Source organism: Heptranchias perlo, chromosome 1, assembly GCF_035084215.1.
Source record: "Heptranchias perlo isolate sHepPer1 chromosome 1, sHepPer1.hap1, whole genome shotgun sequence".
Lineage (NCBI taxonomy): Eukaryota > Metazoa > Chordata > Chondrichthyes > Hexanchiformes > Hexanchidae > Heptranchias > Heptranchias perlo.
Genome location: NC_090325.1, coordinates 174,615,154 through 174,640,810, shown reverse-complemented (window position 1 = coordinate 174,640,810; position 25,657 = coordinate 174,615,154). Strand labels below are relative to the sequence as shown.

General features: G+C 39.2%; 1 protein-coding gene across 1 annotated transcript in view; it reads left to right on the top strand.

Annotated features, from left to right (window-relative positions):
* The window catches only part of naa15a (N-alpha-acetyltransferase 15, NatA auxiliary subunit a), a 65,068-nt gene that overhangs the window by 18,027 nt on the left and 21,384 nt on the right, over window positions 1–25,657 (top strand). Inside the window, exons 4-10 of the mRNA XM_067994044.1 lie at window positions 1,276–1,433; window positions 4,443–4,577; window positions 14,636–14,789; window positions 17,360–17,479; window positions 18,855–18,950; window positions 21,161–21,267; window positions 21,360–21,432. Of these exons, the coding sequence (XP_067850145.1) occupies window positions 1,276–1,433; window positions 4,443–4,577; window positions 14,636–14,789; window positions 17,360–17,479; window positions 18,855–18,950; window positions 21,161–21,267; window positions 21,360–21,432 (843 nt within the window). The remainder of the gene's footprint in view (window positions 1–1,275; window positions 1,434–4,442; window positions 4,578–14,635; window positions 14,790–17,359; window positions 17,480–18,854; window positions 18,951–21,160; window positions 21,268–21,359; window positions 21,433–25,657) is intronic.

Genomic DNA, 25,657 nt, shown 5'->3' with positions numbered 1-25,657 from the left:
GAGATCATGTTAATAAGGCACAGGAGTTAAAATAGCCTGGGCCTCCTTCCTGCAGTAGCAGGTGAGTTTCCAACTCCTCTCACCACCCACCTACCTGAAACCCGCCTGGAGTTAAAATCAGGGTCTTTGTATATTTCTGACCCTTATGTTGGCCGAACAGGCTCGAGGGGCTGAATGACCTGCTTCTGTTCCTATGTTCGTAAGCTTATGTAGAATAAGTATTCACCTCCAAGACACTAGATTATTTTTTAGAAGTCACCATGATGAGAGTTTTACATTTGTTTAATTCTGATAAGTAACTAAATCTGTTGTATTTTAGCATAATATTGAAAATACCCAAATAACAACAATGCAGAACAAAAATCTTTTTTTTTGTAATCTCACTTAATATTCCTACCATTAAATATCAATTCCTGACATCCTAAGTGATTTCAAACTATGTCCAAATTTTTTTGTATGTTGCTCACATTTCTAGCTTGATTTCTACTGTTTTGAATTTACAGGACCTAATTGTCCCAGTGAGACTACAGGACCTAATTGTCCCAGTGAGATTGCAGCACCACAGTGCCCCAGTGAGAAGATCTGCTATTTTGCAGAGGAGCAGTTCTGGTGTAGATTGATTGTTTAGCAGTAGTGGAATTTTAAAAAAAATTGTTGCACTATTCAACCAATCCATGTGGTACTAAATGTTGAAACTCAAAGTTATACTTAGTTTTTGCACATTTTATATGCTGTAAAATTTACTTTTTATCTTCCATGTAAATTGAGCTACATCTAAAATTTTAAACCTAGCAAGTCCTGTTTAAGTTACTCTAAGGATAAGTAGCACAGAGGGGATGAGCTGCTGGTTGCTTCCAAATTGGCAATCGTTGCTTGCAGCATGCTGATGCAATTGTAATATCTGCTGATGAATGCAGATCATTGTAACCTGATTGCTTTTTGATAAAACAATTTGTTGAATTCATTCTAGATTACCAAACCAGTCACTAGCCTGATAACAATGCATTAGTCATGTCCAGTGTTCCAGTTCAATAATAGGATGCAGTTTCATTTGTTCAAATTGACTCCTCACAGTGCAGTTATTTTTTGTAATTTGAGACCATTGGTGTTTGATACTGGTTGCCTTAAGTTAAGTTTCAAAACTTGAAAGGGATCCTGTGCCAAAAGAAAGTTCCAACCACATGAAATTTATATTGAACCACATAGAAATATAGTGTCTTTGCACACAGGAACTTGTGGAAATTGCAGGTGCTGTTTTTCTTGACTGTGACCTAGGTTGGCACGTGTATGGTCTCCTCCAGCGATCAGACAAAAAATATGATGAAGCCATCAAATGCTACCGGAATGCTTTAAAATGGGATAAAGACAATCTTCAGATTTTGAGAGATCTTTCCCTTCTACAGATTCAAATGCGTGACCTTGAGGGCTACAGGGTGAGTGCTTCTTCATCTGTTTTGTACAACCAAGTGGTAGATTGTTCTAGTGAGAGACATACTGTGAATATGCTCTTTCTTGAACTGAATTTGTATTCAATTATTCTGGCTGGTAAATTCCTGTCCAGGTGGTCAAAGGGAAAGGGGTAAGTGGCAGTAATAGCTTTAAAGTCTATAAAATGCCTAGAAAACACCATATTGTGTTGTGTTCATTGAAGCAGGATGGTTGGACGAATGTGCCCATTATAATTTCACAATGCCTGTGTATCAGATTGATGTCCTTTTTTGCCTCTGTGTACCTTCATTGAAGATACGAGTCTAGATTCACTCAAGACATGAATCCACACTAGTGCTCTTGAGGTCCTGTACAAACCTCTCTGGCTTGGCTAAATGCCTTTTTAACTACAGCTAGATTACTTTTTTGTGAGCCAGTTCTAACATTTATATTCTGTCTGTAAATGCATTTCTAATGTTAGCTGTATGAAAACGTTTATAGTGAGAAAAAGCTATACTGATTTTTTTTTAACACAATTTTCTAGGTTGATTAAGAGGCTTTTTTGATGTATATTAGATGAAAGTCGTACATAAGCTATAAAATGAGGAAATCTAAACACACACTTTATATTAATCATGATAAGTGATTTTATTTCCCACGGTTTACTTTAAGCCCAGTGTGCTTAATCTGATACCTGCTCATTGATTTAGGCTGCGCATTTGCATGTTTTCCCCAATTTTGTTGGTGAGTATGTGTTAAATTTGCATTATTTGACAAAGGATGTCTTTTTTTGCTCCATGCCAATACTCTTGTAGCGTTAAATGCTGGATTTGTTGAGTTCTCATACAAGCCTTTTTGCCATCAGGGTCTCCAAGTCTTGGTCAATCAAAATAAAATCAAAACTCAACTTTTAAGTTTCAATTTTCATGAAAGTGTCTGATTTTGAAATTAATGCAATATTGGTGTTTTCCATTAAGAATATTATATAAACAAGTGTAGTCTTGCAGAAAAACTCATTATCCAAGGTGCAATTTGTTTAGATAGGTAACTCATTTTTCTTTCCTTTCCCTGTTCTTTCTAAAAAAAAAAGAAAGCATTTTTAAAAACAAGAATTCACAATTTCATTGGAACCGGATGCCTTGGTTATTTTGTAATTCACCTGTAATTATTTGGTTTTTTTTCTTCAGCTTGTTACTTTAGCTCTTGCTCAATTTGCCCTTTGCTCACATGAAGTGAACTGGATTATAATACATTATACTCACAGCATAGCCAAACTCTTAACTGTAGTACAGAAGTTTGGGAATTTGGTCCCTTATTGCTAGCAAATGTTACAAAATACCTTTAAAATTACTTGCTTCATCAGTTAATGTAAAACTTGGTTAGCAGTTGCTTTGGGGACTTCCCTAATGGGACAGTGGGTAAAGACACCATGTGATGTGGTACTGAGTCATATAGATCACAAAGGTCTTGGTTTTGAATCTTGGACTATGCTGAGCTAATTGTTCTTAGCCAGGTTACAGAAGGATGGTTCAATTGTACCTCAAGGCTAGGGAGGGAACAAAGTAAGTCTGAGTTCATGCTCCTGATCATAAACCAGTGAAACCAGCTGGAAAGCGTGCAGATGAGAATTGGGTCGGGCTCAACTGTAGTACTGCTCACCGTCTAAACTCACCTGAGAATGTCAAAGGGCTGCAGGCACACGAGGTCAGTGCCTCCAAGAAGGAGGGAAAATAAAAAAAATTACCCCTTCCAGTTGATATATTAGCTCTTTGTCACAAGATGGCACTGTAAAACGTTTCATTGCACTTCTGTCATATGTCTGGATGGAAATGGCTGCAGCATGCGCCGCCTGCTGGCAAAAAATTAATGCTATAAACTATACAATGTACAGTAGGCATCATATATAGGGAAATAAATAGGCTTGTGTGTTACAAGGTATATAATATAAATTGTAATGCACAAATGAGATGTTAGATTCTTGACCGCAACCCCCCTCCCCCAGCCTGGTGGAGTTCATAAAACAATTTTTTATTCTATTTTTGACTAGCTTATTTTTTATGAGAAGTTGGTATTATAGGCAGTGTGTTTGAGATTGAATCACATGATTTGAACTGAAGTATTGTCATATAAATTACTTTGATGTCTAGTTTTATTTCATTGCATGACGCAGGAGAATAGTGTTCATTACAGCCACTTGGTTGTAGGAATTGGGTACCTTTGAACTATTGGACTTTGCTTTAGAGGGGGATTTTCCACTGATCTGGATCATGGAATTTTTGAATCCAGATGAAACAATTCTTAATTCTCAAGCTTTTTAAAAAAAAATAAACCTTTTGTCTGATTTCTCCATCTGCTATCTCGGTCCTTTGGGATATATACCTTTTTTTGACCAAATATTCAAACTGGTAACCTAACCACAGGTCACTGCCAATACTTTTGACAAACCTCTTGATTCTTTTGGCTGATACAAAAGGAACTTGGTATGTGTGCAACTGAGTGAACCAGTGTCCCCCTGATGCAATAGATTGGAGCAGCACATCACAAAAAACTTTAATCGGGATTTGTTCTCTCAAAATTTCAAGAAATGGACTTCACTGCTTAATCCAAATCTAAGTATGGTGAAAAGTGCCCCTTGCTACTACGCGCAGTTCAGTTTTCCCTTTTTATTATTACATTCCTTGCTGATTGTATCCTTTATCTACAACAGGTTGCAATACTACTGGTGAAGGAAAACATTCTATTTTAACATGGACAAGTGTATAGCTTTAAGATATTTATGAGCAGGTTGAGTGCTGTTTTAGCCATTACTTTCTGATGCCAGCTGCGCTTATATCCACAGCTGCCCTGAAATCTAGATCAAAACTGCACACCAGGGAAGGTGCCCATTCCTCTGTCTATCCTACTGTATAATTTTTAATCTTGAATACATTTTTATAAATTTTAAGTACTGATCTCAATTTCAATTTAATTTGGTTTAGCCGTGACACATTACCACAAGCCCTCTTATATTTCAGGAAACCAGGTACCAGTTACTTCAGCTTCGACCTGCTCAGCGAGCCTCTTGGATTGGCTATGCTATTGCATACCACTTGCTGGAAGATTATGACATGGCTTCAAAAATTCTAGAAGAATTCAGGAAGACACAGCAGGTATGTTATAGTCTACTTCATGGGTGCATTTTGTTCTTGGTGAAAACGTCAAGACTCCAAAACCCAGTTCCTTTGGGATATATTAAACTGCTTACTCAATATAATAGCCATTGAAATGCTGTTATGAACTGAATATATAAGGTAGGTATTTTCTCTCATAACTCTGATATATTAAATAAAAGCACACAATACTGTAAATAAACAACTTTGTTGCAATCTGAAGAGAATGGGCAGATTAATGTTCAAGCTGAAATTTTAACCTATCTTTTCTCTGTTGAAATGCTGACAGACCTATTTTGTAATTGCTGCATTTTCTTCCATTTGATTTCCAGCACTTCTTTTTTCACCTGAGTTTTGGAATTTTCAGTTGCATAGCAATAGTTAGAACATGCAAGGGAAGAAAAAAACTAAAAAAAAATGTAAATGCAAGTTTAAAACTTTAAGATGAAAAAGATCAACATCCCACTATATATAGCAGAATGCAACAGTGATGAACTTTAGAAGTTGGTAAGTCAAGACACCCGAGGAAAGATTAAGCCAATCAACAACAAGCTTAAAAGGCCAGTTGAACAAAGATGAACAATATTGTGGTGATAGTCTCTAAGAACTAAGTGGAAATTCCTAGTTGTAGTTGGCACCAGAACAAGAAGTCATGGAATTTGTACTAGGAAAACGCTTCGGGATTGTTTGGGTTAGGGCCTTGGTCGCTATACATTGAGATGTGAGAGGGAGAAGTATAGAGTCCTGTAAAATCCCAATGTCACGAAGTAAAAAGGGAGGTTGATTAAAGAAAGAACGTGCATTATATTGTGCCGTTTACTACCTCAGGACATCTCAAAGCACTTTAGCCAATGAAATACTATTGAAGTGTAGCCACTGTTAAATTATGGAATAAGTGTCATCTTGTGCAAAGACCTACTGCATTGCATTGGGTGAGATATCTGTAATGGATTTGTGAACATACGAAAATGACAGGCATGAAAAGACAATCTGGTCCATCAAGCCTGCCCCTCACAGTCATGATGCCTGAAGCATCATGATTAGACACCCCCTACCCACCAGCAACAATGTGATCTCCTGGGAGAGGCAAAAAACAGATAAAATCCCAAGGCTAGTTAGGAGGGAAAAATCTGGAAAATTCCTCTGACCTTTTTAGGCTGTCAAAACTAGTCCAGGAGACCACATTGATCATGCTTATATATGTTATAAGATGTGATTTCTACCCCAGCCAGGAACTGGTTCCAGCTATCTTTTGCAGATGTGCAGAGAGTCAGCGCTCACGTCACGAGCCAGCAGTTTGTTCCATAGATTTACTGTCCTCTGGGAAAGAAGAACCATCTAACATCTAACCCTTGTACAACTTATACGCATGGCCCCTGGCCTTCCCCAATTAATAAAATTGAAATAATCTATCAATAGGAACACAATCTAGTCCTTTAACTATTTTATATACCTCTGTCAAATAACATGTGAACTCTACACATCTCTAAAGTGCATAGACCCAGGTTTTTAAGCCTATCTGAGTAACTACGGTTGTTTAAGCTATGAATCATTCTTGTGGCCCTCCTCGGAACCTTTTTCAAAGGTTCTATCATCCACTATACTAGGAGACCAAAACTGGTTGCAATATTCCAAGTGTCGTCTAGCCAAGTCTTGTACAGAGATAAAATGTGTGCTCTGTTTTATATTGAGTAGTCCTGTTAATACCACCTAATACCCTATTTGCTATGGCTTCTCAGCATTCGTCTTGAACCTTTTAGAGAATTATGAACTCTAATGTCAAGATCCTTTTCTCTCTTTACATGGAACAGAATTGAGATTGGTTAAGTGTAAGTGTACTTGGTGTTGGTTCTACCCAAATGCTGAAAACTGCACTTATCCAGGTTAAATACCATTTGTCAGAGTTTGGCTCATTCCTCCAGCACATCTAAATCTGTTTGCAGAAATTTGTTCTCCACAGTCCATCACTTGCACAGATTTTTGTATCATCTGTGAACTTGCGGACCGTTTGTCCAGCACCTGTACCTAGATCATTCATGAAGATAGTAAAAAGCAATGGCTCTAACATCGATCCCAGTTGGACACTACTGGTAACCGACCACCAAGCAGATCCACAGGTGGCTGTATATCACTTTCTGCCTATGGGATGTAGCCAATTCTTAATCAATTTTAGCAACTAGCCACTGATTCCATGAGATTCTGTCTTGTAGAGTAACCTACTATGAGGTACCTTTTATCAAATGCTTTCTGAAACTCCAATTGACTGATTACTGGGATACCCCCATCTACTAACCTAGTAACTTGAAAAAATTTTAGCAGATTAGTAAGACACATTTTCCAGAAGCCGTTTCATGTCTCTGATAACTTCTCCTCTATCCAGGTATCATAAAGCGCATCTCCTATGATCCCTTCAAGCATCTTACCTATAATTGACGTCAGACTAATGGGTCTATAATTCCCTAGATCTGACTTGTTAACCCTTTTTGAAAATTAGAACTACATAATTATCCATTAATCCAAAGGAACAATCTCAGACTCTAGTGAGCTGTTAAAGATATGGGCAAGGGGCTTGCAAAGCACGTGTCTCATCCCATTAATCACCCTCTAGCGGATGTCAACTGTACCAACAGCCTGATTTTATTTTAAGGTTCCTTATTTTGTCTAAAATTATATCCTCAGCTATTTTAATATTTACAATTTTCGTATCTACAGAGCAGTCCATAGCTGGTAGTTGAGCATCGTCCACAGGAGTGAAGACAGATTTGAAGTAATCATTTTAACATCACTGCCATACTTGGGAGTCCATTTGAATTTGTCCTAAGGTGTCTTTCAATGGCCCTTTATAGTCCTTAATGGTCCTCTGACTCCTAATGTATCTTAAGCTTTTGCAATTGTCTACCATCCTCTTCCTTAATCTCTTAGCTGGTCTGATAGCTGCTCTTGTTTCCCTTAACTCTATATGATATTTGTTGCTCATCTCCTCCTGTGAATTATATTCCTTTAATCTATAAAGTATTTTTGCTTAAGTCTAATTTGTCCTTGCATGTATCTAGTTGGTTGTTTTGCTTTGCCATGTTACCCTAGTTTTAACCCATGGGACATACTCAGCTTTTTGCTTTAGAATGGTTTTAAAGACTACCCATTTCTACTCACCACTAGTTTCCCTGCCTAATAGGATTACCCATTCAACGTTTTCCAAATCTTTAGCCATTTTTGTAAAATTATCCCTCTTAAAATTGGGAATCAGCATTAAATGGCTGCATATAGTGACACCACAAGTCCCAGCCAGAATGGGGATGATTGACAGGGGAATTACCCAATCACGCCTGGAGACTGCACTGCTGTAAATGACTGGGATTGATTTTACTCTCATAATTTGTATTATGTGACTATCTTCCACTCAATGCATTTACTGGAGAAATAATCCTGCTTTTATCGGAAGTCTGTCCTGTAGTTTTGGTCATGTGTTCTGTTTGCTGTGGTTAAATGGACTCTGCTGAGTAAATAGACGGTTTGTTGTAAGCCCCGTCCTGCCTCCAACTCATTGGCTGATGCAGTGCTACTCATTGGCTACACAGTGGTGTCAATACTCACTTTGGCATTTGGACCTCTGATACAGCACGAGGGCCACTGCTAAAACTTGACTGCAGACTAGTGGCCCAATATGACTGGGTGATGGGACAAGTCCAGAAGATGCGAGAATGGAAGCCAATGACTGCACCCAGTCCAATATTGATCTGTAATTTCAGGCCACCAGTGATGCACCGTGCTGGTGTGCAGTAGGCATAGTGGAGAATTTTCAGTTGTCTTCAGACTAAATAGCTTCCATTCCTCATCATAAATTGTAGAATCAAGTTTGACTACTTGAATGTAATAAACAAGATGTCTCCCCATGTCCGTAGAAATCAATATAGAGCTGTAAAATCAACTTATCCTTATCAGAACCTATCGAAGAGGAATTCAGCCTCGTCATCTGTCCAGAAACTTGATACACAACTGTTAGTGTGGAAAGACAATAGATCTAGACAAATCTTAAATAAGAGCCATCACTTTTAAGAGAATGCTGGCCATATGGAAAGCGAAGGATCATATCCATCATTCGGCAAGGGGGAGAGCCATGAAAGATCTAAATCACACTTACAAAATATATTCCCAACATCTAGGGGATGGAGATCTGGAGAGTAGATATAAAATATTCCTGTATGCAATTTTTTAAATGTTTTTGCTTGCCACTCAATCCCTTGAATGTCTGGAATGGCACAAATGATGGCAGTTAGCTGTGTTTGCCTCTTAATTTATCAATCTGTCTGCATTTCTTAATAACTTAATATGATCACGGTGGTCTAGTATAAATTGCATTTATTATAACCTTATAACTTGGACCCTTGAACTGTCAAGTTATTTTCTAGGAAAGCTGACAAGTTTTAGGAGTAGTAGGAAGCTATCGAGATCATTCAGTAATTGTAACATATTAAAATTGCACATGTTCCATAAATGGAATTCATTCTTATAAGTATGCTTGTTGCCAATCATGATCTGTTTTTAAAGGATAGCATTTTAATAGCTGGGGAAGAGGTAGTCAGGATCTTGAATTGTATGTTGTTTACATATGGCATGGACCTGTGCCCAGAGTTCTGGTTTTTAATGCAGTTTTGTATTTTGGACCGTGAAAACTAGATTCTAAAGTACCTCCAAAGTAAACTTAACGCAAAGCACAATGTGACTTCAATTCCTAATATTGCTAGTGCAAAACTGAGGGCAAAGGCTGCAAATAGCAGGGAACAAGTGGACTAGTTATAGAGGAATCTGGATTGATTGGGCTGAAGTGGCAGATTTTAATATAGGAACAGGAGTAGGCCATTCAGCCCCTCGTGCCTGCTCTGCCATTTGATAAGATCTTGGCTGATCTGTGATCTAGCTCCCTATACCTGCCTTTTGGCCCATATCCCTTAATACCTTTGGTTGCCAAAAAGCTATCTATCTCACATTTTAAATTTAGCAATTGAGCTAAAGTATCAATTGCCGTTTGCGGAAGAGAGTTCCAAACTTCTACCACCCTTTGTGTGTAGAAATGTTTTCTAATATCACTCCTGAAAGGTCTGGCTCTAACTTTTAGACTGTGCCCCCTACTAGAATCCCCAACCAGCGGAAATAGTTTCTCTCTATCCACCCTATCTGTTCCCCTTAATATCTTATAAACTTCGATCAGATCACCCCTTAACCTTCGAAACTCTAGAGAATACAACCCCAATTTATGTAATCTCTCCTCGTAACTTAACCTTTGAAGTCCGGGTATAATTCTAGTAAACCTACGCTGCACTCCCTCCAAGGCCAATATGTCCTTCCGAAGGTGCGGTGCCCAGAACTGGTCACAGTATTCCAGGTGCGGTCTAACCAGGGTTTTGTATAGCTTCTAACCAGGGTTTTGTATAGCTATATGACACATGCAGGGTTATGAGAGGCGAAGATGAATAAGTGGTGCAAGTATAAGGTGAATGGCAGACAGATGCATGCCAAACAGGTTACAGATGTTGGTTTAGCTGAACGGATAAGTTGTCAGCCATGATTTACCATCTCAATGGCATCTTTTGTTTGTGTTAAATCAAATTTATTCTGATTTTATTTCAATTTCTTGTGCTTTTATCCACTAGTAATATTGTGTGGTAGGTCTGACTTTTGTTTCTTTTGCATCAGTTCAAAAGAGACTTATACAAATGTTTTATATTCTGTGAAATATCAGTGCCTCTTTTCTCTCTTTCCTCCAGTCTCCCTGTACTTGCAGCTTCTGCAAAGTAAGGTTTCTCAGTTATTAGCACCATTGAAAATTTATTAAACCTAGGGTGATAAAAACAAAAATTGCACCATTGAATATTTACTATTTGGAGGATGCTGCACGTAAAGTTGAATGCCACGTATTCCATGATGTAGGCATGATGCATATAATTTCAATTATATGGGCTTATTCACAAATGAATTACATAGAATTTCTAGCACAGAAACAGGCCATTCAGCGCAACTGGTCTATGCTGGTTTATGCTTCACATGAGCCTCCTCCAATTTATTTCCGCTAACCCCATTAGGATATCCTTCTATTCCTTTCTACCTCATGTACTTATGTAGCTTCCCCTTAAATGCGTCTAAGATATTCACCTCAACTACTCCACGTTCTAACTACTCTTTGGGCAGAGAGATTTCTCCTGAATTCCTTATTGGATTTATTAGTGACGATCTTATATGTATGACCCCTAGTATTGGACACTTCCCTCTGTCCCCACCCCACACACACACACGGTAGACGTAGAGATGTTTCCCCTTATCAAGCCCCTTCATAATTTTAAAGGCCTCTGTTGGGTCATCCTTCAGCCTTCTCTTTTCTAGAGGAAGGAGCCCCTGCCTGTTCAGTATTTCCTGATAGTTAGTACCTCTCAGTTCTGGTATCGTCCTTGTAAATCTCTTTTGCACCTTCTCCAATGCCTCTATATCTGTTTTCTAATATGGAGACCCAAACTGAGCACAGTATTCTAATTGTGGTCTAACAAGGTTCTATATAACTAACATAACTTCTCTGCATTTCAATTCTGTTCCTCTAGAAGTGAACCCCAGTGCTTTATTTGCATTTTTTTTATGGCCTTGTTAACCTGAGTTGCTACTTTTAATGATTTGTGAATCTGTACCCCTAGATTCCTTTGCTCTTCTACTCCATTTACACTCTTATTTTCTGAGGGGTATGTGGCCTCCTTATTCCTCCTACCAAAATGCACCAGCGCACACATCTATATTGAAATTCATTTGCCATTCACACGCCCATCTGCAAGTTTATTGACATCTTGTATTTTGTCGCAGTCTTCCTCCGTATTAACTGTACCCCCCAATTTGGTGTGATCCGCACATTTTGAAATTGTACTTCCAATTCCCGAGTCCAAATGGTGAACAACATTGGTCCCAGCATTGATCCCTGTAGAACACCACTTCCTGACACCCAACTTATAAAGTGGTATTTAGTTATATGATGTATTTGTGCAACTTTTGGTACAGTTCAGTTCTAGCTTCTATTTTATGAAGTGGAGTATTCTAGTATGTTGGCTTGTTAGTGTATGGTGTAGTATGCAGTAGGAGCAGCCCATAATGCTTGGTGAAATTGTGGTGCTTGTAATTTCATAGCTGTTGAATAGTTTAATCTATGTACATAATTGGTTGTGGTTTTGGGAGCGCTGTTCTGTTCAGGTGTTGGTTGTAGATTGTATAAGATGATTCATCAAAAGGATGAGTTATGTTTTCATTGTTGATATGTCAGAGCGCTGTGGGGTATTGTGGATAAAGAAAGGAACTGATGTGGTTATAGCAAGCACTCACTGGTCAAAGCAACAACAACTTGCATTTATATAGCGCCTTTAATGTAGTAAAATGTCCCAAAGCGCTTCACAGGAGCGTTATCAAACAAAATTTGACTCCAAGCCACGTAAGTAGATATTAGGACAGGTGACCAAAAGCTTGGTCAAAGAGGTAGTTTTTAAGGAGGGGAGAGAGAGGCGGGGAGGTTTAGGGAGGGAATTCCAGAGCTTTAGGGCCTAGGCAGCTGAAGGCACAGCCGCCAATGGTGGATCCTTCAGTTGCTCAGCGAATTTATCCAGTGAATCGTCAAGTCATGCAGATCAGGCCACTGGTTTGATCTCTAGCAAGAAGTCAACACCTTAAAGATGGGAGTGGTGAAAATAGATGAGAAGAAGGGGGGGGAGAGGAGGAGAATAAACATAGCTGGCAGGGTAGTAGTTCTAATCAAATCATGTGACAAATGTGGAATGGATTTTGTATTCCAAATGCACGAGATAACCAGATGCATAAAGATCACAAAAACTTCCTACTTCCACCTCCGTTGCAACACCCGCCTCCATCCCTACCTCAGCTATTTGTCACCGAAACCCTCATCCATGCTTTTGGTGCCTCGAGACTTGACTATTTAAACGCTCTCCTGGCTGGCCACCCATCCCCTGTCCTCTGTAGACTTCAGCTCATGAAAAATTCTGCTGCTCAAATCCTATCCTGCACCCAAATCCTGCTCACCCATCACCCCTGTCCTCATTGACCTACATCGACTCCCTGTTTCCCAACATCTCAAATTTAAAATGCTCATCCTCATGTTTCAATCGCTTATACTCTCTATAACTTTCTCCAGCTGTACAACCGTCTGCACCACAACCCCCTCCCCCACCACCTCCTGAACTCTTCCTCTTGACTCTGGCCTCTCGAGCAACTCCCCCTCTCCTGACCATTGTGTGCCGTGCCTTCAGCCACTTAGGTCCCACACTCTGGAATTCCCTTCCTAAAGCCTTTTGCCTCTTCACCTTCCTCTCCTCCTTTAAAACTCTCCTTAAAACCTTTTGGTCACCCCTCCTAATATTTCCTCCCTTGGCTTGGCATCCACTTTTTGATTACCTTTCTGCAAAGCACTTTAGGGCTTATTTCTATATAAACTGTGCTATCTCAGGAGAAATTTAATGTAGGTTATTTTCAGCCATTCGTTCATTTTTTTTTATACTAGGCAATCTCCTGTGGCATTTCATAGAGAGTCAACACCATGTGTAGTCTTAAGCTGAAATGGAGTTAGAGAGTGGGTGCCTTGGTTCAATTATCTCCCAATGTAATTCGTACATTCTGTCCTAATTTTTACATAATACCTTGATTTTATATGATTTATTTATAGTTAAATAGCAAATCTTAGAGAAGGTGGAAGGTGCAAAACTGAGGCACTGCAGCTTCACCACTGGTGGGAAAGTGTAATTGCAACAAGACAAGTTTACATGGATGGTTTCCATTATAAATGTGGCTATAGCAATTTATAATAGAAAAAGTATGACAAAGATGTGACGGTAGGAAGTAAGCATTAATGTAAAATATTTAATATACTAGCAGATGTTCCATGGTATTGATAAGTGAGTGAGTTATTTTATAAAAACAGGGAAGTTAGTTGAAGTAGTATTAACAGGGTCACTGAATTAACATTAGGGGTGGCCCGCAGATTTGGCAGTGCTGGGATGGCAAGGTTTTGGAAGTATTTTGAGGTGTTCCCAGAATCTGGGAGTCAGGTCCCAGGCATCTGGGAACATTGGAGATTGGGGGAACAAGGAACACCAGGGCAGGTGTTGGAATCATTGGGAGAGGGACATAGGAGCATTGTGGAGGTGCAGTCTGGAGGTATGAGTGCTCCAAGAGTGGGTTGTTTGATCTGGGAAGGGGGAGGAAGTCTGAGGAGGGAGATCCTGAGGTCCAGCAAGACTAGGGAGTGGGCCTTAGAGCATTGAGCTTGCTGGGATATGACAGTATTGGAAGCACAGCCCCCTCCCCCACTTTAGAACCCTCTGTTCCCCACTCTCCACGAGTTGCAGCATGTCAGGTACCGCCAGCAATTTTCATCTGCCAGTTCCCATCTTTCTGTTCTTAAAGCATAAATTTTCTGCTTGTTAAAATTAATGGATGGAAAATCGTGGGTGCGGTTTCTTGATGTGCATTTCTGGTGTATTTCTGGACTTGTACACCAGTTTCTTTCAGCCCTTTGAGAAAAGCAAAGAAATTTTCAAATCCTCACAGGATTCAACGACTGTTGATGCACAAATTAAATGTTGGGAAATTCTGGAAAACTATGCATACTTAGAATTTACAGATATGATTGAAAGTGCCTTCTTAACTGTTAGGTAAAAAAATATACAGTTAAAGCCCAAGCTTTTAGGTGGGGCTAAGGGATTCAAGTCAAGGAATGGCAAGAAACAGGATCTGAGCTAATGCCTCTGAAGAACGAAGTGTTGCAAAGGCTGTGATGGTGACTGAATTTGAAGGAGCACATGGAAGAAAAGGAAGCATTTTTAAAACAATTTAAGTACAATATTCACTTCATCGGTGTACACTAAATTCTTAGAAATTAAAAACCTTGTTTGCTTCTGCACAGCGTCCTTGGGAATGGGGGAAGGAGTTGATTTTTGTTTTGCAATTTTTAAGCGCACTTTATTGAATCGCCCCTTAAGTAAAGGATTTACCAAGTCCCCTGTTATATTTTTTCTTTAAAGGCTTCTCCTGACAAAATTGATTATGAATATAGTGAACTGCTGCTTTACCAGAACCAAGTGCTGCGGGAAGGAGGGATGTACAAAGAGGCCCTGGAACATCTCGACAATCATGAAAAACAAATTTGTGACAAACTGGCTGTGGAGGAGTGCCAAGGTAAAGCAAATTTCTCTATTCATTGTAACTTATAGAAACTGTGATACTTGTATAGAGACTCTGCAATTTACATGCTGTTGTGATCAAATAACCAGTACTAGAATTTAAACTGGTGAATATGGAAAACTAATATTGAATCAGGGACAGGGTCTCAATAAAATTAACATAAGTAAAACAACAGTAATGAAGAAAATAATAGAACTAAAGAGTGACACATCCCCAGGACCAGATGGTTTCCATCCCAGGGTTTTAAAGGAAGTAGGTGAGCACATTGCAGATGCCCTAACTATAATCTTTCAAAGTTCTCTAGATTCAGGAACCACCCCTCTAGATTGGAAAATTGCAAATGTCACTCTGCTTTTTTAAGAAAGGAGAGAGAGGGCAACCAAGGAATTATAAACCAGTTAGCCTAACATCTGTTGTGGGGGAAAATGCTGGAGTCTATAATTAAGGATAGGGTGACTGAACACCAAGAATTTTCAGTTAATCAGAGAGAGCCAGCATGGATTTGTGAAAGGTAGGTCATGCCTGACGAACCTGATTGAATTTTTTGAAGAGGTGACTAAAGTAGTGGTCAGGGATAACATCAATGGATGTTATTTATATGGACTTCCAGAAGGCATTTGATAAAGTCCCACATAAGAAACTGTTAGCTAAGATAGAAGCCCATGGAATCGAGGGAAAAGTACGGACTTGGTTAGGAAGTTGGCTGAGCGAAAGGCGACAGAGTAAGGATAATGGGTAGGTACTCACGTTGGCAGGATGTGACTAGTGGACTCCCGCAGGGATGTGTCTTGGGGCCTCAATTATTCACTATTTATTAACGACTTAGATGATGGCATAGAAAGTCTCATATCTAAGTTTGCCGATGACACAAAGATTGGTGGCATTGTAAGCAGTGTAGATGAAAACATAAAATTACAAAGGGATATTGATAGATTAGGTGAATGGGCAAAACTGTGGCAAATGGAATTCAATGTAGACAAATGTGAGGTCATCCACTTTGGATCAAAAAAGGATAGAACAGGGTACTTTCTAAATGGTAAAAAGTTAAAAGCAGTGGATGTCCAAAGGGACTTAGGGATTCAGGTACATAGATCATTGAAGTGTCATGAACAGGTGCAGAAAATAATCAAGAAGGCAAATGGAATACTGGCCTTTATATCTAGAGGACTAGAGTACAGGGGGGCAGAAGTTATGCTGCAGCTGTACAAAACCCTGGTTAGACCGTACCTGGAGTACTGTGAGCAGTTCTGGGCACCGCACCTTCGGAAGGACATATTGGCCTTGGAGGGAGTGCAGCGTAGGTTTACTAGCATGCTACCCGGACTTCAAGGGTTAAGTTATGAGAAACAGAAATAGACAGTTTCCTAGAAGTAAAGGGAATTAGGGGTTACGGGGAGCGGGTAGGAAATTGGACATGATTTTAGATTTGAGGTTAGGACCAGATCAGCCATGATCTTATTGAATGGCGGAACAGGCTCGAGGGGCCGATTGGCCTACTCCTGCTCCTATTTCTTATGTTCTTATGAGATTACACAAATTGGGGTTGTATTCTCTAGAGTTTAGAAGGTTAAGGTGATCTGATCGAAGTTTATAAGATATTAAGGGGAACAGATAGGGTGGATAGAGAGAAACTATTTCCGCTGGTTGGGGATTCTAGGAGTAGGGGGCACAGTCTAAAAACTAGAGTCAGACCTTTTCAGGGGTGATATTAGAAAACATTTCTACACACAAAGGGTGGTAGAAGTTTGGAACTCTCTTCCGCAAATGGCAATTAATGCTAGCTCAATTGCTAAGTTTAAATCTGAGATAATAGCTTTTTGGCAACCAAAGGTATTAAGGGATATGGGCCAAAGGCAGGTATATGGAGTTAGATCACAGATCAGCCATGATCTTATCAAATGGCGGAGCAGGCTCGAGGGGCTGAATGGCCTACTCCTGTTCCTATGGTTAAAAACTAGTACTAAATGACTTGAGTTTGTTCTCCACTTTAAATTCTTTGTGTTTATGCAGCTGTGGAGGAATTGGGGTGTCCTTTTGGGGTGATGTAAAAAGCAACAGAACAATTAATGGAGTACCGTAGCCCTTTGCATACTTCCAACTTCCAAAATGTGCTTTTTTCCTTCTCATGCCATTAAACATCTTGTGGCTTTTTTGTTTAAGCGGAATTCAAAAATACAAAATTAAAAAGCATTTGTAACCTAGCATTTGTGACAAATCCAAATTTTGTACATGTATGAATTCAGAATAGTTGATTCTCGATTACTTTTCTGATTGGTCCCTGTTAGCTGCGTGCCCACTTTAACCAATATTACAGAATATACATGGTTTGCTAGTAGCCCCTAGAGAGAGTGCATGCTCTAGTAGCACAGTTTGTAGAATTCATATTTTTCTGAACTTAGGCATATTAACTCCCTTTGGGCAGCTTGTCTACCCTTCAAAGAAAGCTCAGTAAACTTAAGTGACTGTAATTACATTATTTTTTCAATGGGTAATATCTTCCATCCAAATGGTAACCTCATGCGATAACATTTATGATGTAAGGTGTGATCTGATCTTAAAAACAGGGGAGCTGATGTTAAAACTGAACAGACTAAAGGAGGCCGCAGAGGTGTATAGACGGTTGCTGGAGGGAAACCCTGAAAACTGGGCCTATTATCAAGGATTAGAAAAGGCACTGAGGCCTGGTAAGTTATGGTTGGGGCAAGTGTGAATGCTTCTGTTAAGGTGCCTATTGTTATAGTTAAAGTTTAGGTTTTGTTTTTCTTTATTTTAGCTATCATGTGTTTTAATGGACCCCATCAGTGCTCAATCTAAATTCAAAGGGCAATCAACTATTATTACATAGATGTGTCTTGCTGTCGAATGATACAATGTGAATTTTCAATCTCTATTCCCCACACAGCAAGCTTGGGGTCTTGACTGGGAAAAGGTGCGTAAGGGTGATAAGGCGCTTCCTTGGGCAGAAGGGATGAGAGAGGATATGAGCTTGAAATGTGAGACGAACCAAATATCAGACTTCTGTTGCATAAATTGGTCTTGATATGTTTTTGTAAAGTTATAGTAATAGCTTTCTGATGTATTTTGGTTTACTTAATTCAAAATCTGGTCAGTCCTCCATATTCTGATAGAATTGAGCCAACAACAAAAATGAATTGAGTAAAATTTAAATTAACTTTGCAAAGTCATGAATGTGATTTTTGCATTCTGAAAAATAGTCACTTGATGCTTTACAATAGAAGGGAAAACAAAGGTTTTGAAATTAGAAATTTGTATTTCGCAGTGCTTTCGCATGCTGTAGTAAGACTGGGTAAGGTAGTGGTGGGACCTCTTTTGAAGACCCATTGACAATTGATATCGGAGTGGCATTGACATGCTTATGAACAGTTTGCCTGCCTTCCCTGGGGGGAGAGGGTTAGTTTTCAGGTAATTGAGTAGACCCCCTTTGAATGTCACTTTGAACTTGAATGATTTTTGGGAAGTTGGGTTGGAAAGGAAGGGAAAGAAGATTGGCTAGACTTGCTTTGATGGTAAAGAATATCAATAAATCTCAACTGGTGCTGAGGAAAATGAGAATGATAGGCCATGTAAAAGATTATTTGTATTTTTTTTTGGTTTTTGTTTTGTATTTTTGTTTCTTTTCCTTGCCAATTTTCACCCTCCTTCCTCTTCCCAAGGCTGGTATGGTTCTACCAGAAATGCATGGGAAGGGCATTACGATCAGGCCTGATATGGTTCTCGCCCATTGTCCACACGTTTCAATTGGGTGAGTTAGTTAGCAGTCAAGCATAGGAACCCTGGCTGTTTTGTTTTTTCTCAACTCCCACCCTGGGACCCAGGAGTGCTGAACCCAATTGTAGCAACTCTACTGGCTCCCTGGTTGATCGCAACTAACCCAACAAGGAATCAGACCAGCATTTTCCTGGTCTGTGTGACTTAGCTGCTCAGCAGATAATACTGAACCATTGAGGAGCCAAAGTCCAACTTTTCAGTACATTTATTTTTGGTCTGTGGAATTCATTTAACTCTGTAAACTGTTCCTTTTTAAAATTCTATCTTTAGTGAATGTGGAGGAGAGACTCAATGTCTATGAAAATGCTTGGACTAAGTATCCTAAAGGGCTGGTGCCTAGAAGGCTACCTCTTAACTTTTTATCTGGTGAGTGAATTGCTCTTTCCAAAATCTCTCTTGTTTGTGCAATGGTGGGTGACATTTTTCAAAACTGAATGTTTCAACTGTTATATGTGGATATTTTTATTTCTTATTAGAATTTTTTAAAACTGAATAATTATATACCGACATGACTCGATATAGGCTCAACGATACTGAGATGGAATCTGAGACTTAGGCTGCTTCAACAGGATGTGACTAGATGAATCCTGAAGCTGTTTTCCTTGGGAGAATGTGTTTTACAAGAGAATTAATCTCACTTTTGGGGGAATAGATTACTGCAAATAAGGTTCATGTGGAATAATAAGAGCCCCAGAATAGTTTACGTGCTTATACTTTCTCGAGGACCAATAGCATTCCCTAATTTCTATTGCTATATTCAAGTCTTCAGAATAAGGTTGCTGTAATGCAGTGGCACTCATATGTCCTATGGTCCATTTGTGATTGTCATCAGTGGCCCTTGACAGAGGTGCTGCTCATTGTGCCTCTGACTTTTTGTTAATGGCCTGTCTGGCTATGGGGAGTTGACCATGTTGGGGTTCAGTGATTTCTTGCTCTTGAGCAAAATAAGAGAATGCTGTTGGGCTGGTTTTCCCAGTTTCCATAGGGCAAGTTTTTTTTTAAACCCAACTGTTTAAAAGGTCTTAGTTAATTTGCCTCTTGGAGATGAAGTGCCTGGTTTAAACTGGGGAATTGTGGGAGCAGACCTAAGTTCTGTTGCTCCATCCTGCAGAATGTTGCAGCATTTCTGAATTGTCCTCAAGCAAAATGTTGCTTGGAATTGTGGCCCTTAACAGTTACTTAAAAATACTGCTCCAATGGAATGGATTGGTGTCTGCTTAAATCACATTGAATGGAGGTGGGGCAGGAGTAATCTGACCCTGTTCCTGTCTCTAACCTTCCAGCCTATTGTTTCCTTTAATGTGATCTCATTCATTTGGGCTACCAATATCGTCTTCCATTTCCAAATCTTATCTGGCATTTCAGCTAATTTACCCATGGAGCAAAATCTGAATATACTGCTACAAGGGGCGGATTTGATTGTCAGTATGGCAAGGGTCTTGAGCACCTCTTGTAAATCTTCCAGTAATACGATGCATTTCTTCCCCTCTCCCAAAAACTATAAGTTAAGTTTTACTTTTAAGGTGAATTTTTTTTAAATTAGAGATGCCTTCAGATTAGTGTTTTTTTAAAAAAACAGTCTGCTCACCTAACTTGAGCTTATTGACCTTTGACACTGGAGGACTTTTATCTGCCAAGCTGGCTACTGTTAAATCAATTTTATCTGTTTGGGTCCCTCCTTTATTTCTATGGGCATGTTCTGCTCCACTCTTGCACAAGTAGCATGGTTTTTGGAGCTGGATTATATGATTACTGAAGGGAGGACATCTGTATTCTAGTGTATTCTATCTCTTTGATATAGGCTGGAGGAAGACAGTTTAGGAATTTTGCACAGTATTTCCTTTGTTCACTGATACTCCAATGTATCCCTGACTTGGATAAGCCTTGGTGAATTCCTTTCACTTTTGGTCCTGTCCATGGTTGTTGGTAAAGGTTCTGAACCACTACGTGGAGGTGTTGATTGACTTATTTTTGAGCATGTGAGATTACATTAACTGAGGCCTTTTAATGTATAGCAGTTTGGTCTATAAATTCACATTGTAATTTATTTAATATTAACCCAGATAAAATGATGGAAGGAAATGTTGGTTGCCAGATATTAGTGCTTTAGTGTTCTCTGCCACATGTGTAATACCAGGAACAACTCCTGCCTGGGGTGCTCTGGGTATATAACAATTGGAGCATATTTTGTTGTTGCTCTGACATAACCTAGTGAAAATCTTTGGAATATTTTGTTGAGTATTGCTTCAGGTGAGCAGCTTATTCTTTTTGGGTCCCGTGCCAATGTAGAGATAACATATGTCAAATTAACTCTGTCCCTATGTTGTCCTCCCCTCCTCCACCTTTATAGAAGATGTAATCAGGATATTGATACGCTTCAAAGACTTGCCAGAGGTTACCGTGTTGAGTAGGTTTATGGTATTGTTCTTGCAATGTTTTGTGCCTGAATGGCCTTGTCTGTCTGCTGTATTCCATGCAAAAATGTTCTGAAAATGGTTTATTTAAAGTCACTGGTTATGTGTTTATTAGTCATGCTCAGTAATTGAAGTCTGCTTAACTTTTATTCTTTCTGCCAGGTGAAAAATTCAGAGAAGTTTTGGACAAATATTTAAGGATAAATTTCAGCAAGGGTTGTCCGCCTGTGTTTACTACCCTGAAATCATTGTACAATGATAAAGAGAAGGTAACTGCTTTGTTCATATAACAGTATCAGAGCTCTTGTGTTCTTAGTTTTGTTCTAAAAGCAAAACCTTGAGGGTCTTTTTTTTTCCAAAGGTATCGATTCTAGAAGAATTAGTAGTTGGGTATGAAACCTCTTTGAAAAGTTGTAACCTGTTTAATCCAAATGGTAAGTTTTTTGTTTGTTCACACATGACTTGAATTTTGAATCTGCCTCCGTTCTTTGACCCCTTCCAAAAACACACACTATTGGATGGAGGTGACATCATGGCTCTTTTCATTATTAACTGTGATATCAATAAAATCAGAAATGCAGCTGGATTTTAAGCGTGCTGCACTTTTAAGTCCCTCCATCTTGAAGCATTGCTTTTTAATGTGAAACCATGCATACTGTTGTCATGTCTCTTAACTCAGTGGACTTGACAAATGTACTGGTCTTAATTTTTTTTAAAAAGGCATCCATAGAGTAATAAATTGCATCATGGCTCAACATTGTGTGCTGCTTTAATACTGATTTGTTTCTATAACTTGAAGACCGTTTTCTAATTTTTCCATTGAATTTAACAGCAGCTTCCGCTGTTAAGATTTTTGGCTCCTTTCAATATTAGGTGGCTAGATGTCTTCCACAAATCCAAAGATGTGCATATACGTTGAAGTTTGGTCTCAATAAGATGAACTGTTAGATTTTAAATTGTCTAGTATTTTTACGTACTTGTCAGGTAAGGAATGTCGCTGTTGGGAAATGGAATATTTTCTACTTTTGCAACCAGTATAAGGATCGAGAACTCCTAAGTCAGACATAACACAAGCTCGATGCTAGTTAAAACTTTTTCAAGTATTTCTGTGTCCCTGAGTGATATTTCCATTTCCCACAATTTGCTTTGGGCAGTTAGGTACATAAGAACATAAGAAATAGGAGCAGGAGTAGGCCAATCGGCCCCTCGAGCCTGCTCCGAGGGATAGGTATGTGACATTAGCAGAAACTCATCACCATATTTAAAATTCTAAACCAAGCCCTGAGATTTGTGTTTGCCTGATATGGAGTGCACATTCTCTCTATAAGGACACAGCCCAGTTTCCTAAGCCCTGAGAATTTAGATGCAGGTTGACAAGAATCTTCCAGTGAATCTCCCTATAGGGTGTTGCTGCACTTAATCAGCTAAAACCATGCAACCTACCAGCACAGATCACTAAGTCTCCTGCTTGTCTAGCTAGAGCCAAGTGGAAAGAATTGTAACACCGTAGACACTGTAGACTTCCTGAGTAAGACTGTAAAATTACAGCAAATTTTATGTGGTCAAAACCATCCACTCCGAACAAGTTTTGAGTCTGTCTGATCTAATCAACAACTACTGGCTAAAATAAAGATTAGGTGGCACATTAAGTTACGATAAATTGATGTGTATGTATGTGTATACTGTTCCACCCGTATTCCTTTCATTGGGCCAGATTTTGCTGTAGCAGCACATATAATGGAATTAATTAGACTTGCCCTTGCATGTCTAGGTTTTCAGATTTTTTTAATATGGCAAGTTGCTGAAAGTGCGACCTGATAATGAAAGCGGGAGAAACTGGGCATCTGGGATCTGAGTGAACAGGGCAAGCAACTGTGTATCTCTTTAACCAATCAGAATGAAGGATTGTGAAATTACCAGCACAAGGACTGAGAAGGAAGTGTAAATTAGAGTGGGTGAATTCAGTGCCAAATCAGGTACAGAAAGAGAAATAAAGTGAGGGAAAGCAAGATTGGATTGAGAGAGAGAAAAAAAAAGACAAAGGAGAAGTTTTATTAAAAAATTAACATTTAAAATTTTACATTTTAAAAAATTTCCAACAATAATTAAAACCTGAAGGAATTAGACTCCACACTTGTAATAGTTAATTTTCAGTTCGAGAGATTGATTGGCAGCAACACTTATCACGTCATTAGAAGGGTACTTAGACTTGAAATGACAGGACTTCACTTTCTGTGGCGAGTTTAATTCTTATCTACCACGCAAATGCAGCAACTTCACGCCATTCAATGCATTTCAATGGTAATGCAGACAGCAAGCTGTCATTCTCGCGAAACTTATGGTGTGACGCAACTCAGAAAGCATCTTTTGGATATCCGTGTTTAACTGCACATCTGCCCCGTGCCTGAAGTTGCTGTACCATTTGCACACAAATGATGCCGAGCGCCAATAGCCTCCCCGTTATTTTGACAGAAAATTCTGGTCCATTATATTTTCAACTTACTCAGTATGTGCAAAAAAAAGCTTAATGGAAACTTCCTGTTTTTCATTAATCTTAACATTATGCTGATGGCCATTGTCTACTATAAATGTTAATCGACAGTACAAAATAATATGCAGCATAATTTTTCACGAGTGTAAATTAACTAAATGACCGAGTTGTCATGTTAACAATAGTGTTGTATTATTTTCAGTTTTAGAAATAAGCTTTCTTTTCTCTAAATTAGTTTGCATGTGTTCAATGTTGATATTATCTATCTGTAATTTAATCACATTAATGGTGTGAAATAGTCTGGATCATTTTCCCTTTCCCCATCTATTTCCTGAATTTGGGGGGAGGGAAGAGAGTTGGTAATAATAGCTATTACTGGATTAAAAGAAAGAAAAACTATGTTTATATAATGCCTTTCACATCCTAAAGCACTTTATAATTAATGAATTACTTTGAGACAGTCACTCTTAATTTGTAAGCAAATACGCCAGCCATTTACACAAAGTAAAGTTACACAGAGTAAGGTCCCACAAACAGCAGTGTGATGAATGGCCAGTTACCGTTTTATGGTGGTGTTGGTTGCGGAATAAATACTGTCTAGGACATTTGAAGTCCCATGCTGCTCTTGGGAAAAGTGCTATGGAATCATTTAGGCCCACCGCAGAGGCCAGGTGGGGCCTCGGTAATGTCTCATCCGAAAGATGGCATCTCCGATTAATGCCACACTCCATCAGTGCTATCTAGATTATGTGCTCACATCCTGAAGTCGGGTTTGAACCAGTGACCTATTTACTTGAGGTAAGAGTGCTACCACTAAGCCAAAGCTGACACCTACATCTACAATTGATTACTGCTCTCTTTCAAAACATACTAGAGCAAGAAGAGACTGCCTTGCGAATGTGTCTGATCAATCTTTGTAGTATTATCCTGTTTATCCTTCTCCCTTATGGTGGTGGTGGTCAAATTGACAAACTGTTCCTGCTTCAGTTGGAGCAAGTGCATGTTTGAGCCATTTGTAAGTGTTCAGCCATGTATCCTTAGTAGGAAGGGCTCAGTTACTTCCCCATAATTGGTTGCAAATTGAAGGGCAATCGTAATTCCAGGAAACAGTGTGTAGTGTCCAAGTTGACTAAGTCGGTGTAATTTGATTTTTTTTTTTTCTCCCCTTGCTAGACCATGTAGAGGCAGTGGCAGCATGGATACGAAACTGGCTAAGTGACAGGAAACAGAGTGTAGTGGTGAATGGTTGTTTTTCGGACTGGAGGAAGGTATATGGTAGTGTTCCTTGGAGGTCGGTAGTAGGACCACTGCTTTTTATGGTATATTAATGACGTGGACTTGGGTGTACAGGGCACAATTTCAAAATTTGCAGATGACACAAAACTTGGAATTGTAGTAAACGGTGAGGAGGATAGTAATAGTCTTCAAGAGGACATAGACAGGCTGGTATAGTGGGCGGACACGTGGCAAATGAAATTTAATGCAGAGAAGTGCGAAGTGATACATTTTGGCAGAAAGAATGAGGAGAGGCAATATGAACTAAATGGTGCAATTCGAAAGGGGGTGCAGGGTCAGAGACCTGCATGTATATGTGCACAAATCTTTGAAGGTGGCAGGACAGGTTGAGAAAGTGGTTTTAAAAAAAAAAAGCATGCAGTATCCTGGGCTTTATAAATAGAGGCATAGAATACAAAAGCCAGGAAGTTATGTTGAGCCTTTCATAAAGCACTGGTTCGGCCACAACAGGAGCATTGTGTCCAATTTTGGGCACTGCACTTTAGGAAGGATGTGAAGGCCTTAGAGAGGGTGCAGAAAAGATTTACTAGAATGTTTCCAGGGATGAGGGACTTTAGTTACATGGATAGGCTAGAGAAGCTGGGGTGGTTCTCCTTAGACAGAGAAAGTTGAGAGGAGATTTGATAGAAGTGTTCAAAATCATGAAGGGTTTAGATGAAGTAAATAAAGAGAAACTGTTCCCATTGGCGGAAAGGTCAAGAACTAGAGGACACAGATTTAAGGTGGTTGGCAAAAGAAAAAAGGCAACGTGAGGAAAACCTTTTTATGCAGCAAGTAGTTAGGATCTGGAATGCGCTGCCGCCTGAAAGGGCGGTGGAAGCAGATTCAACCATGGCTTTCAAAAAGGAATCAGATGAATACTTGAAGGGAAA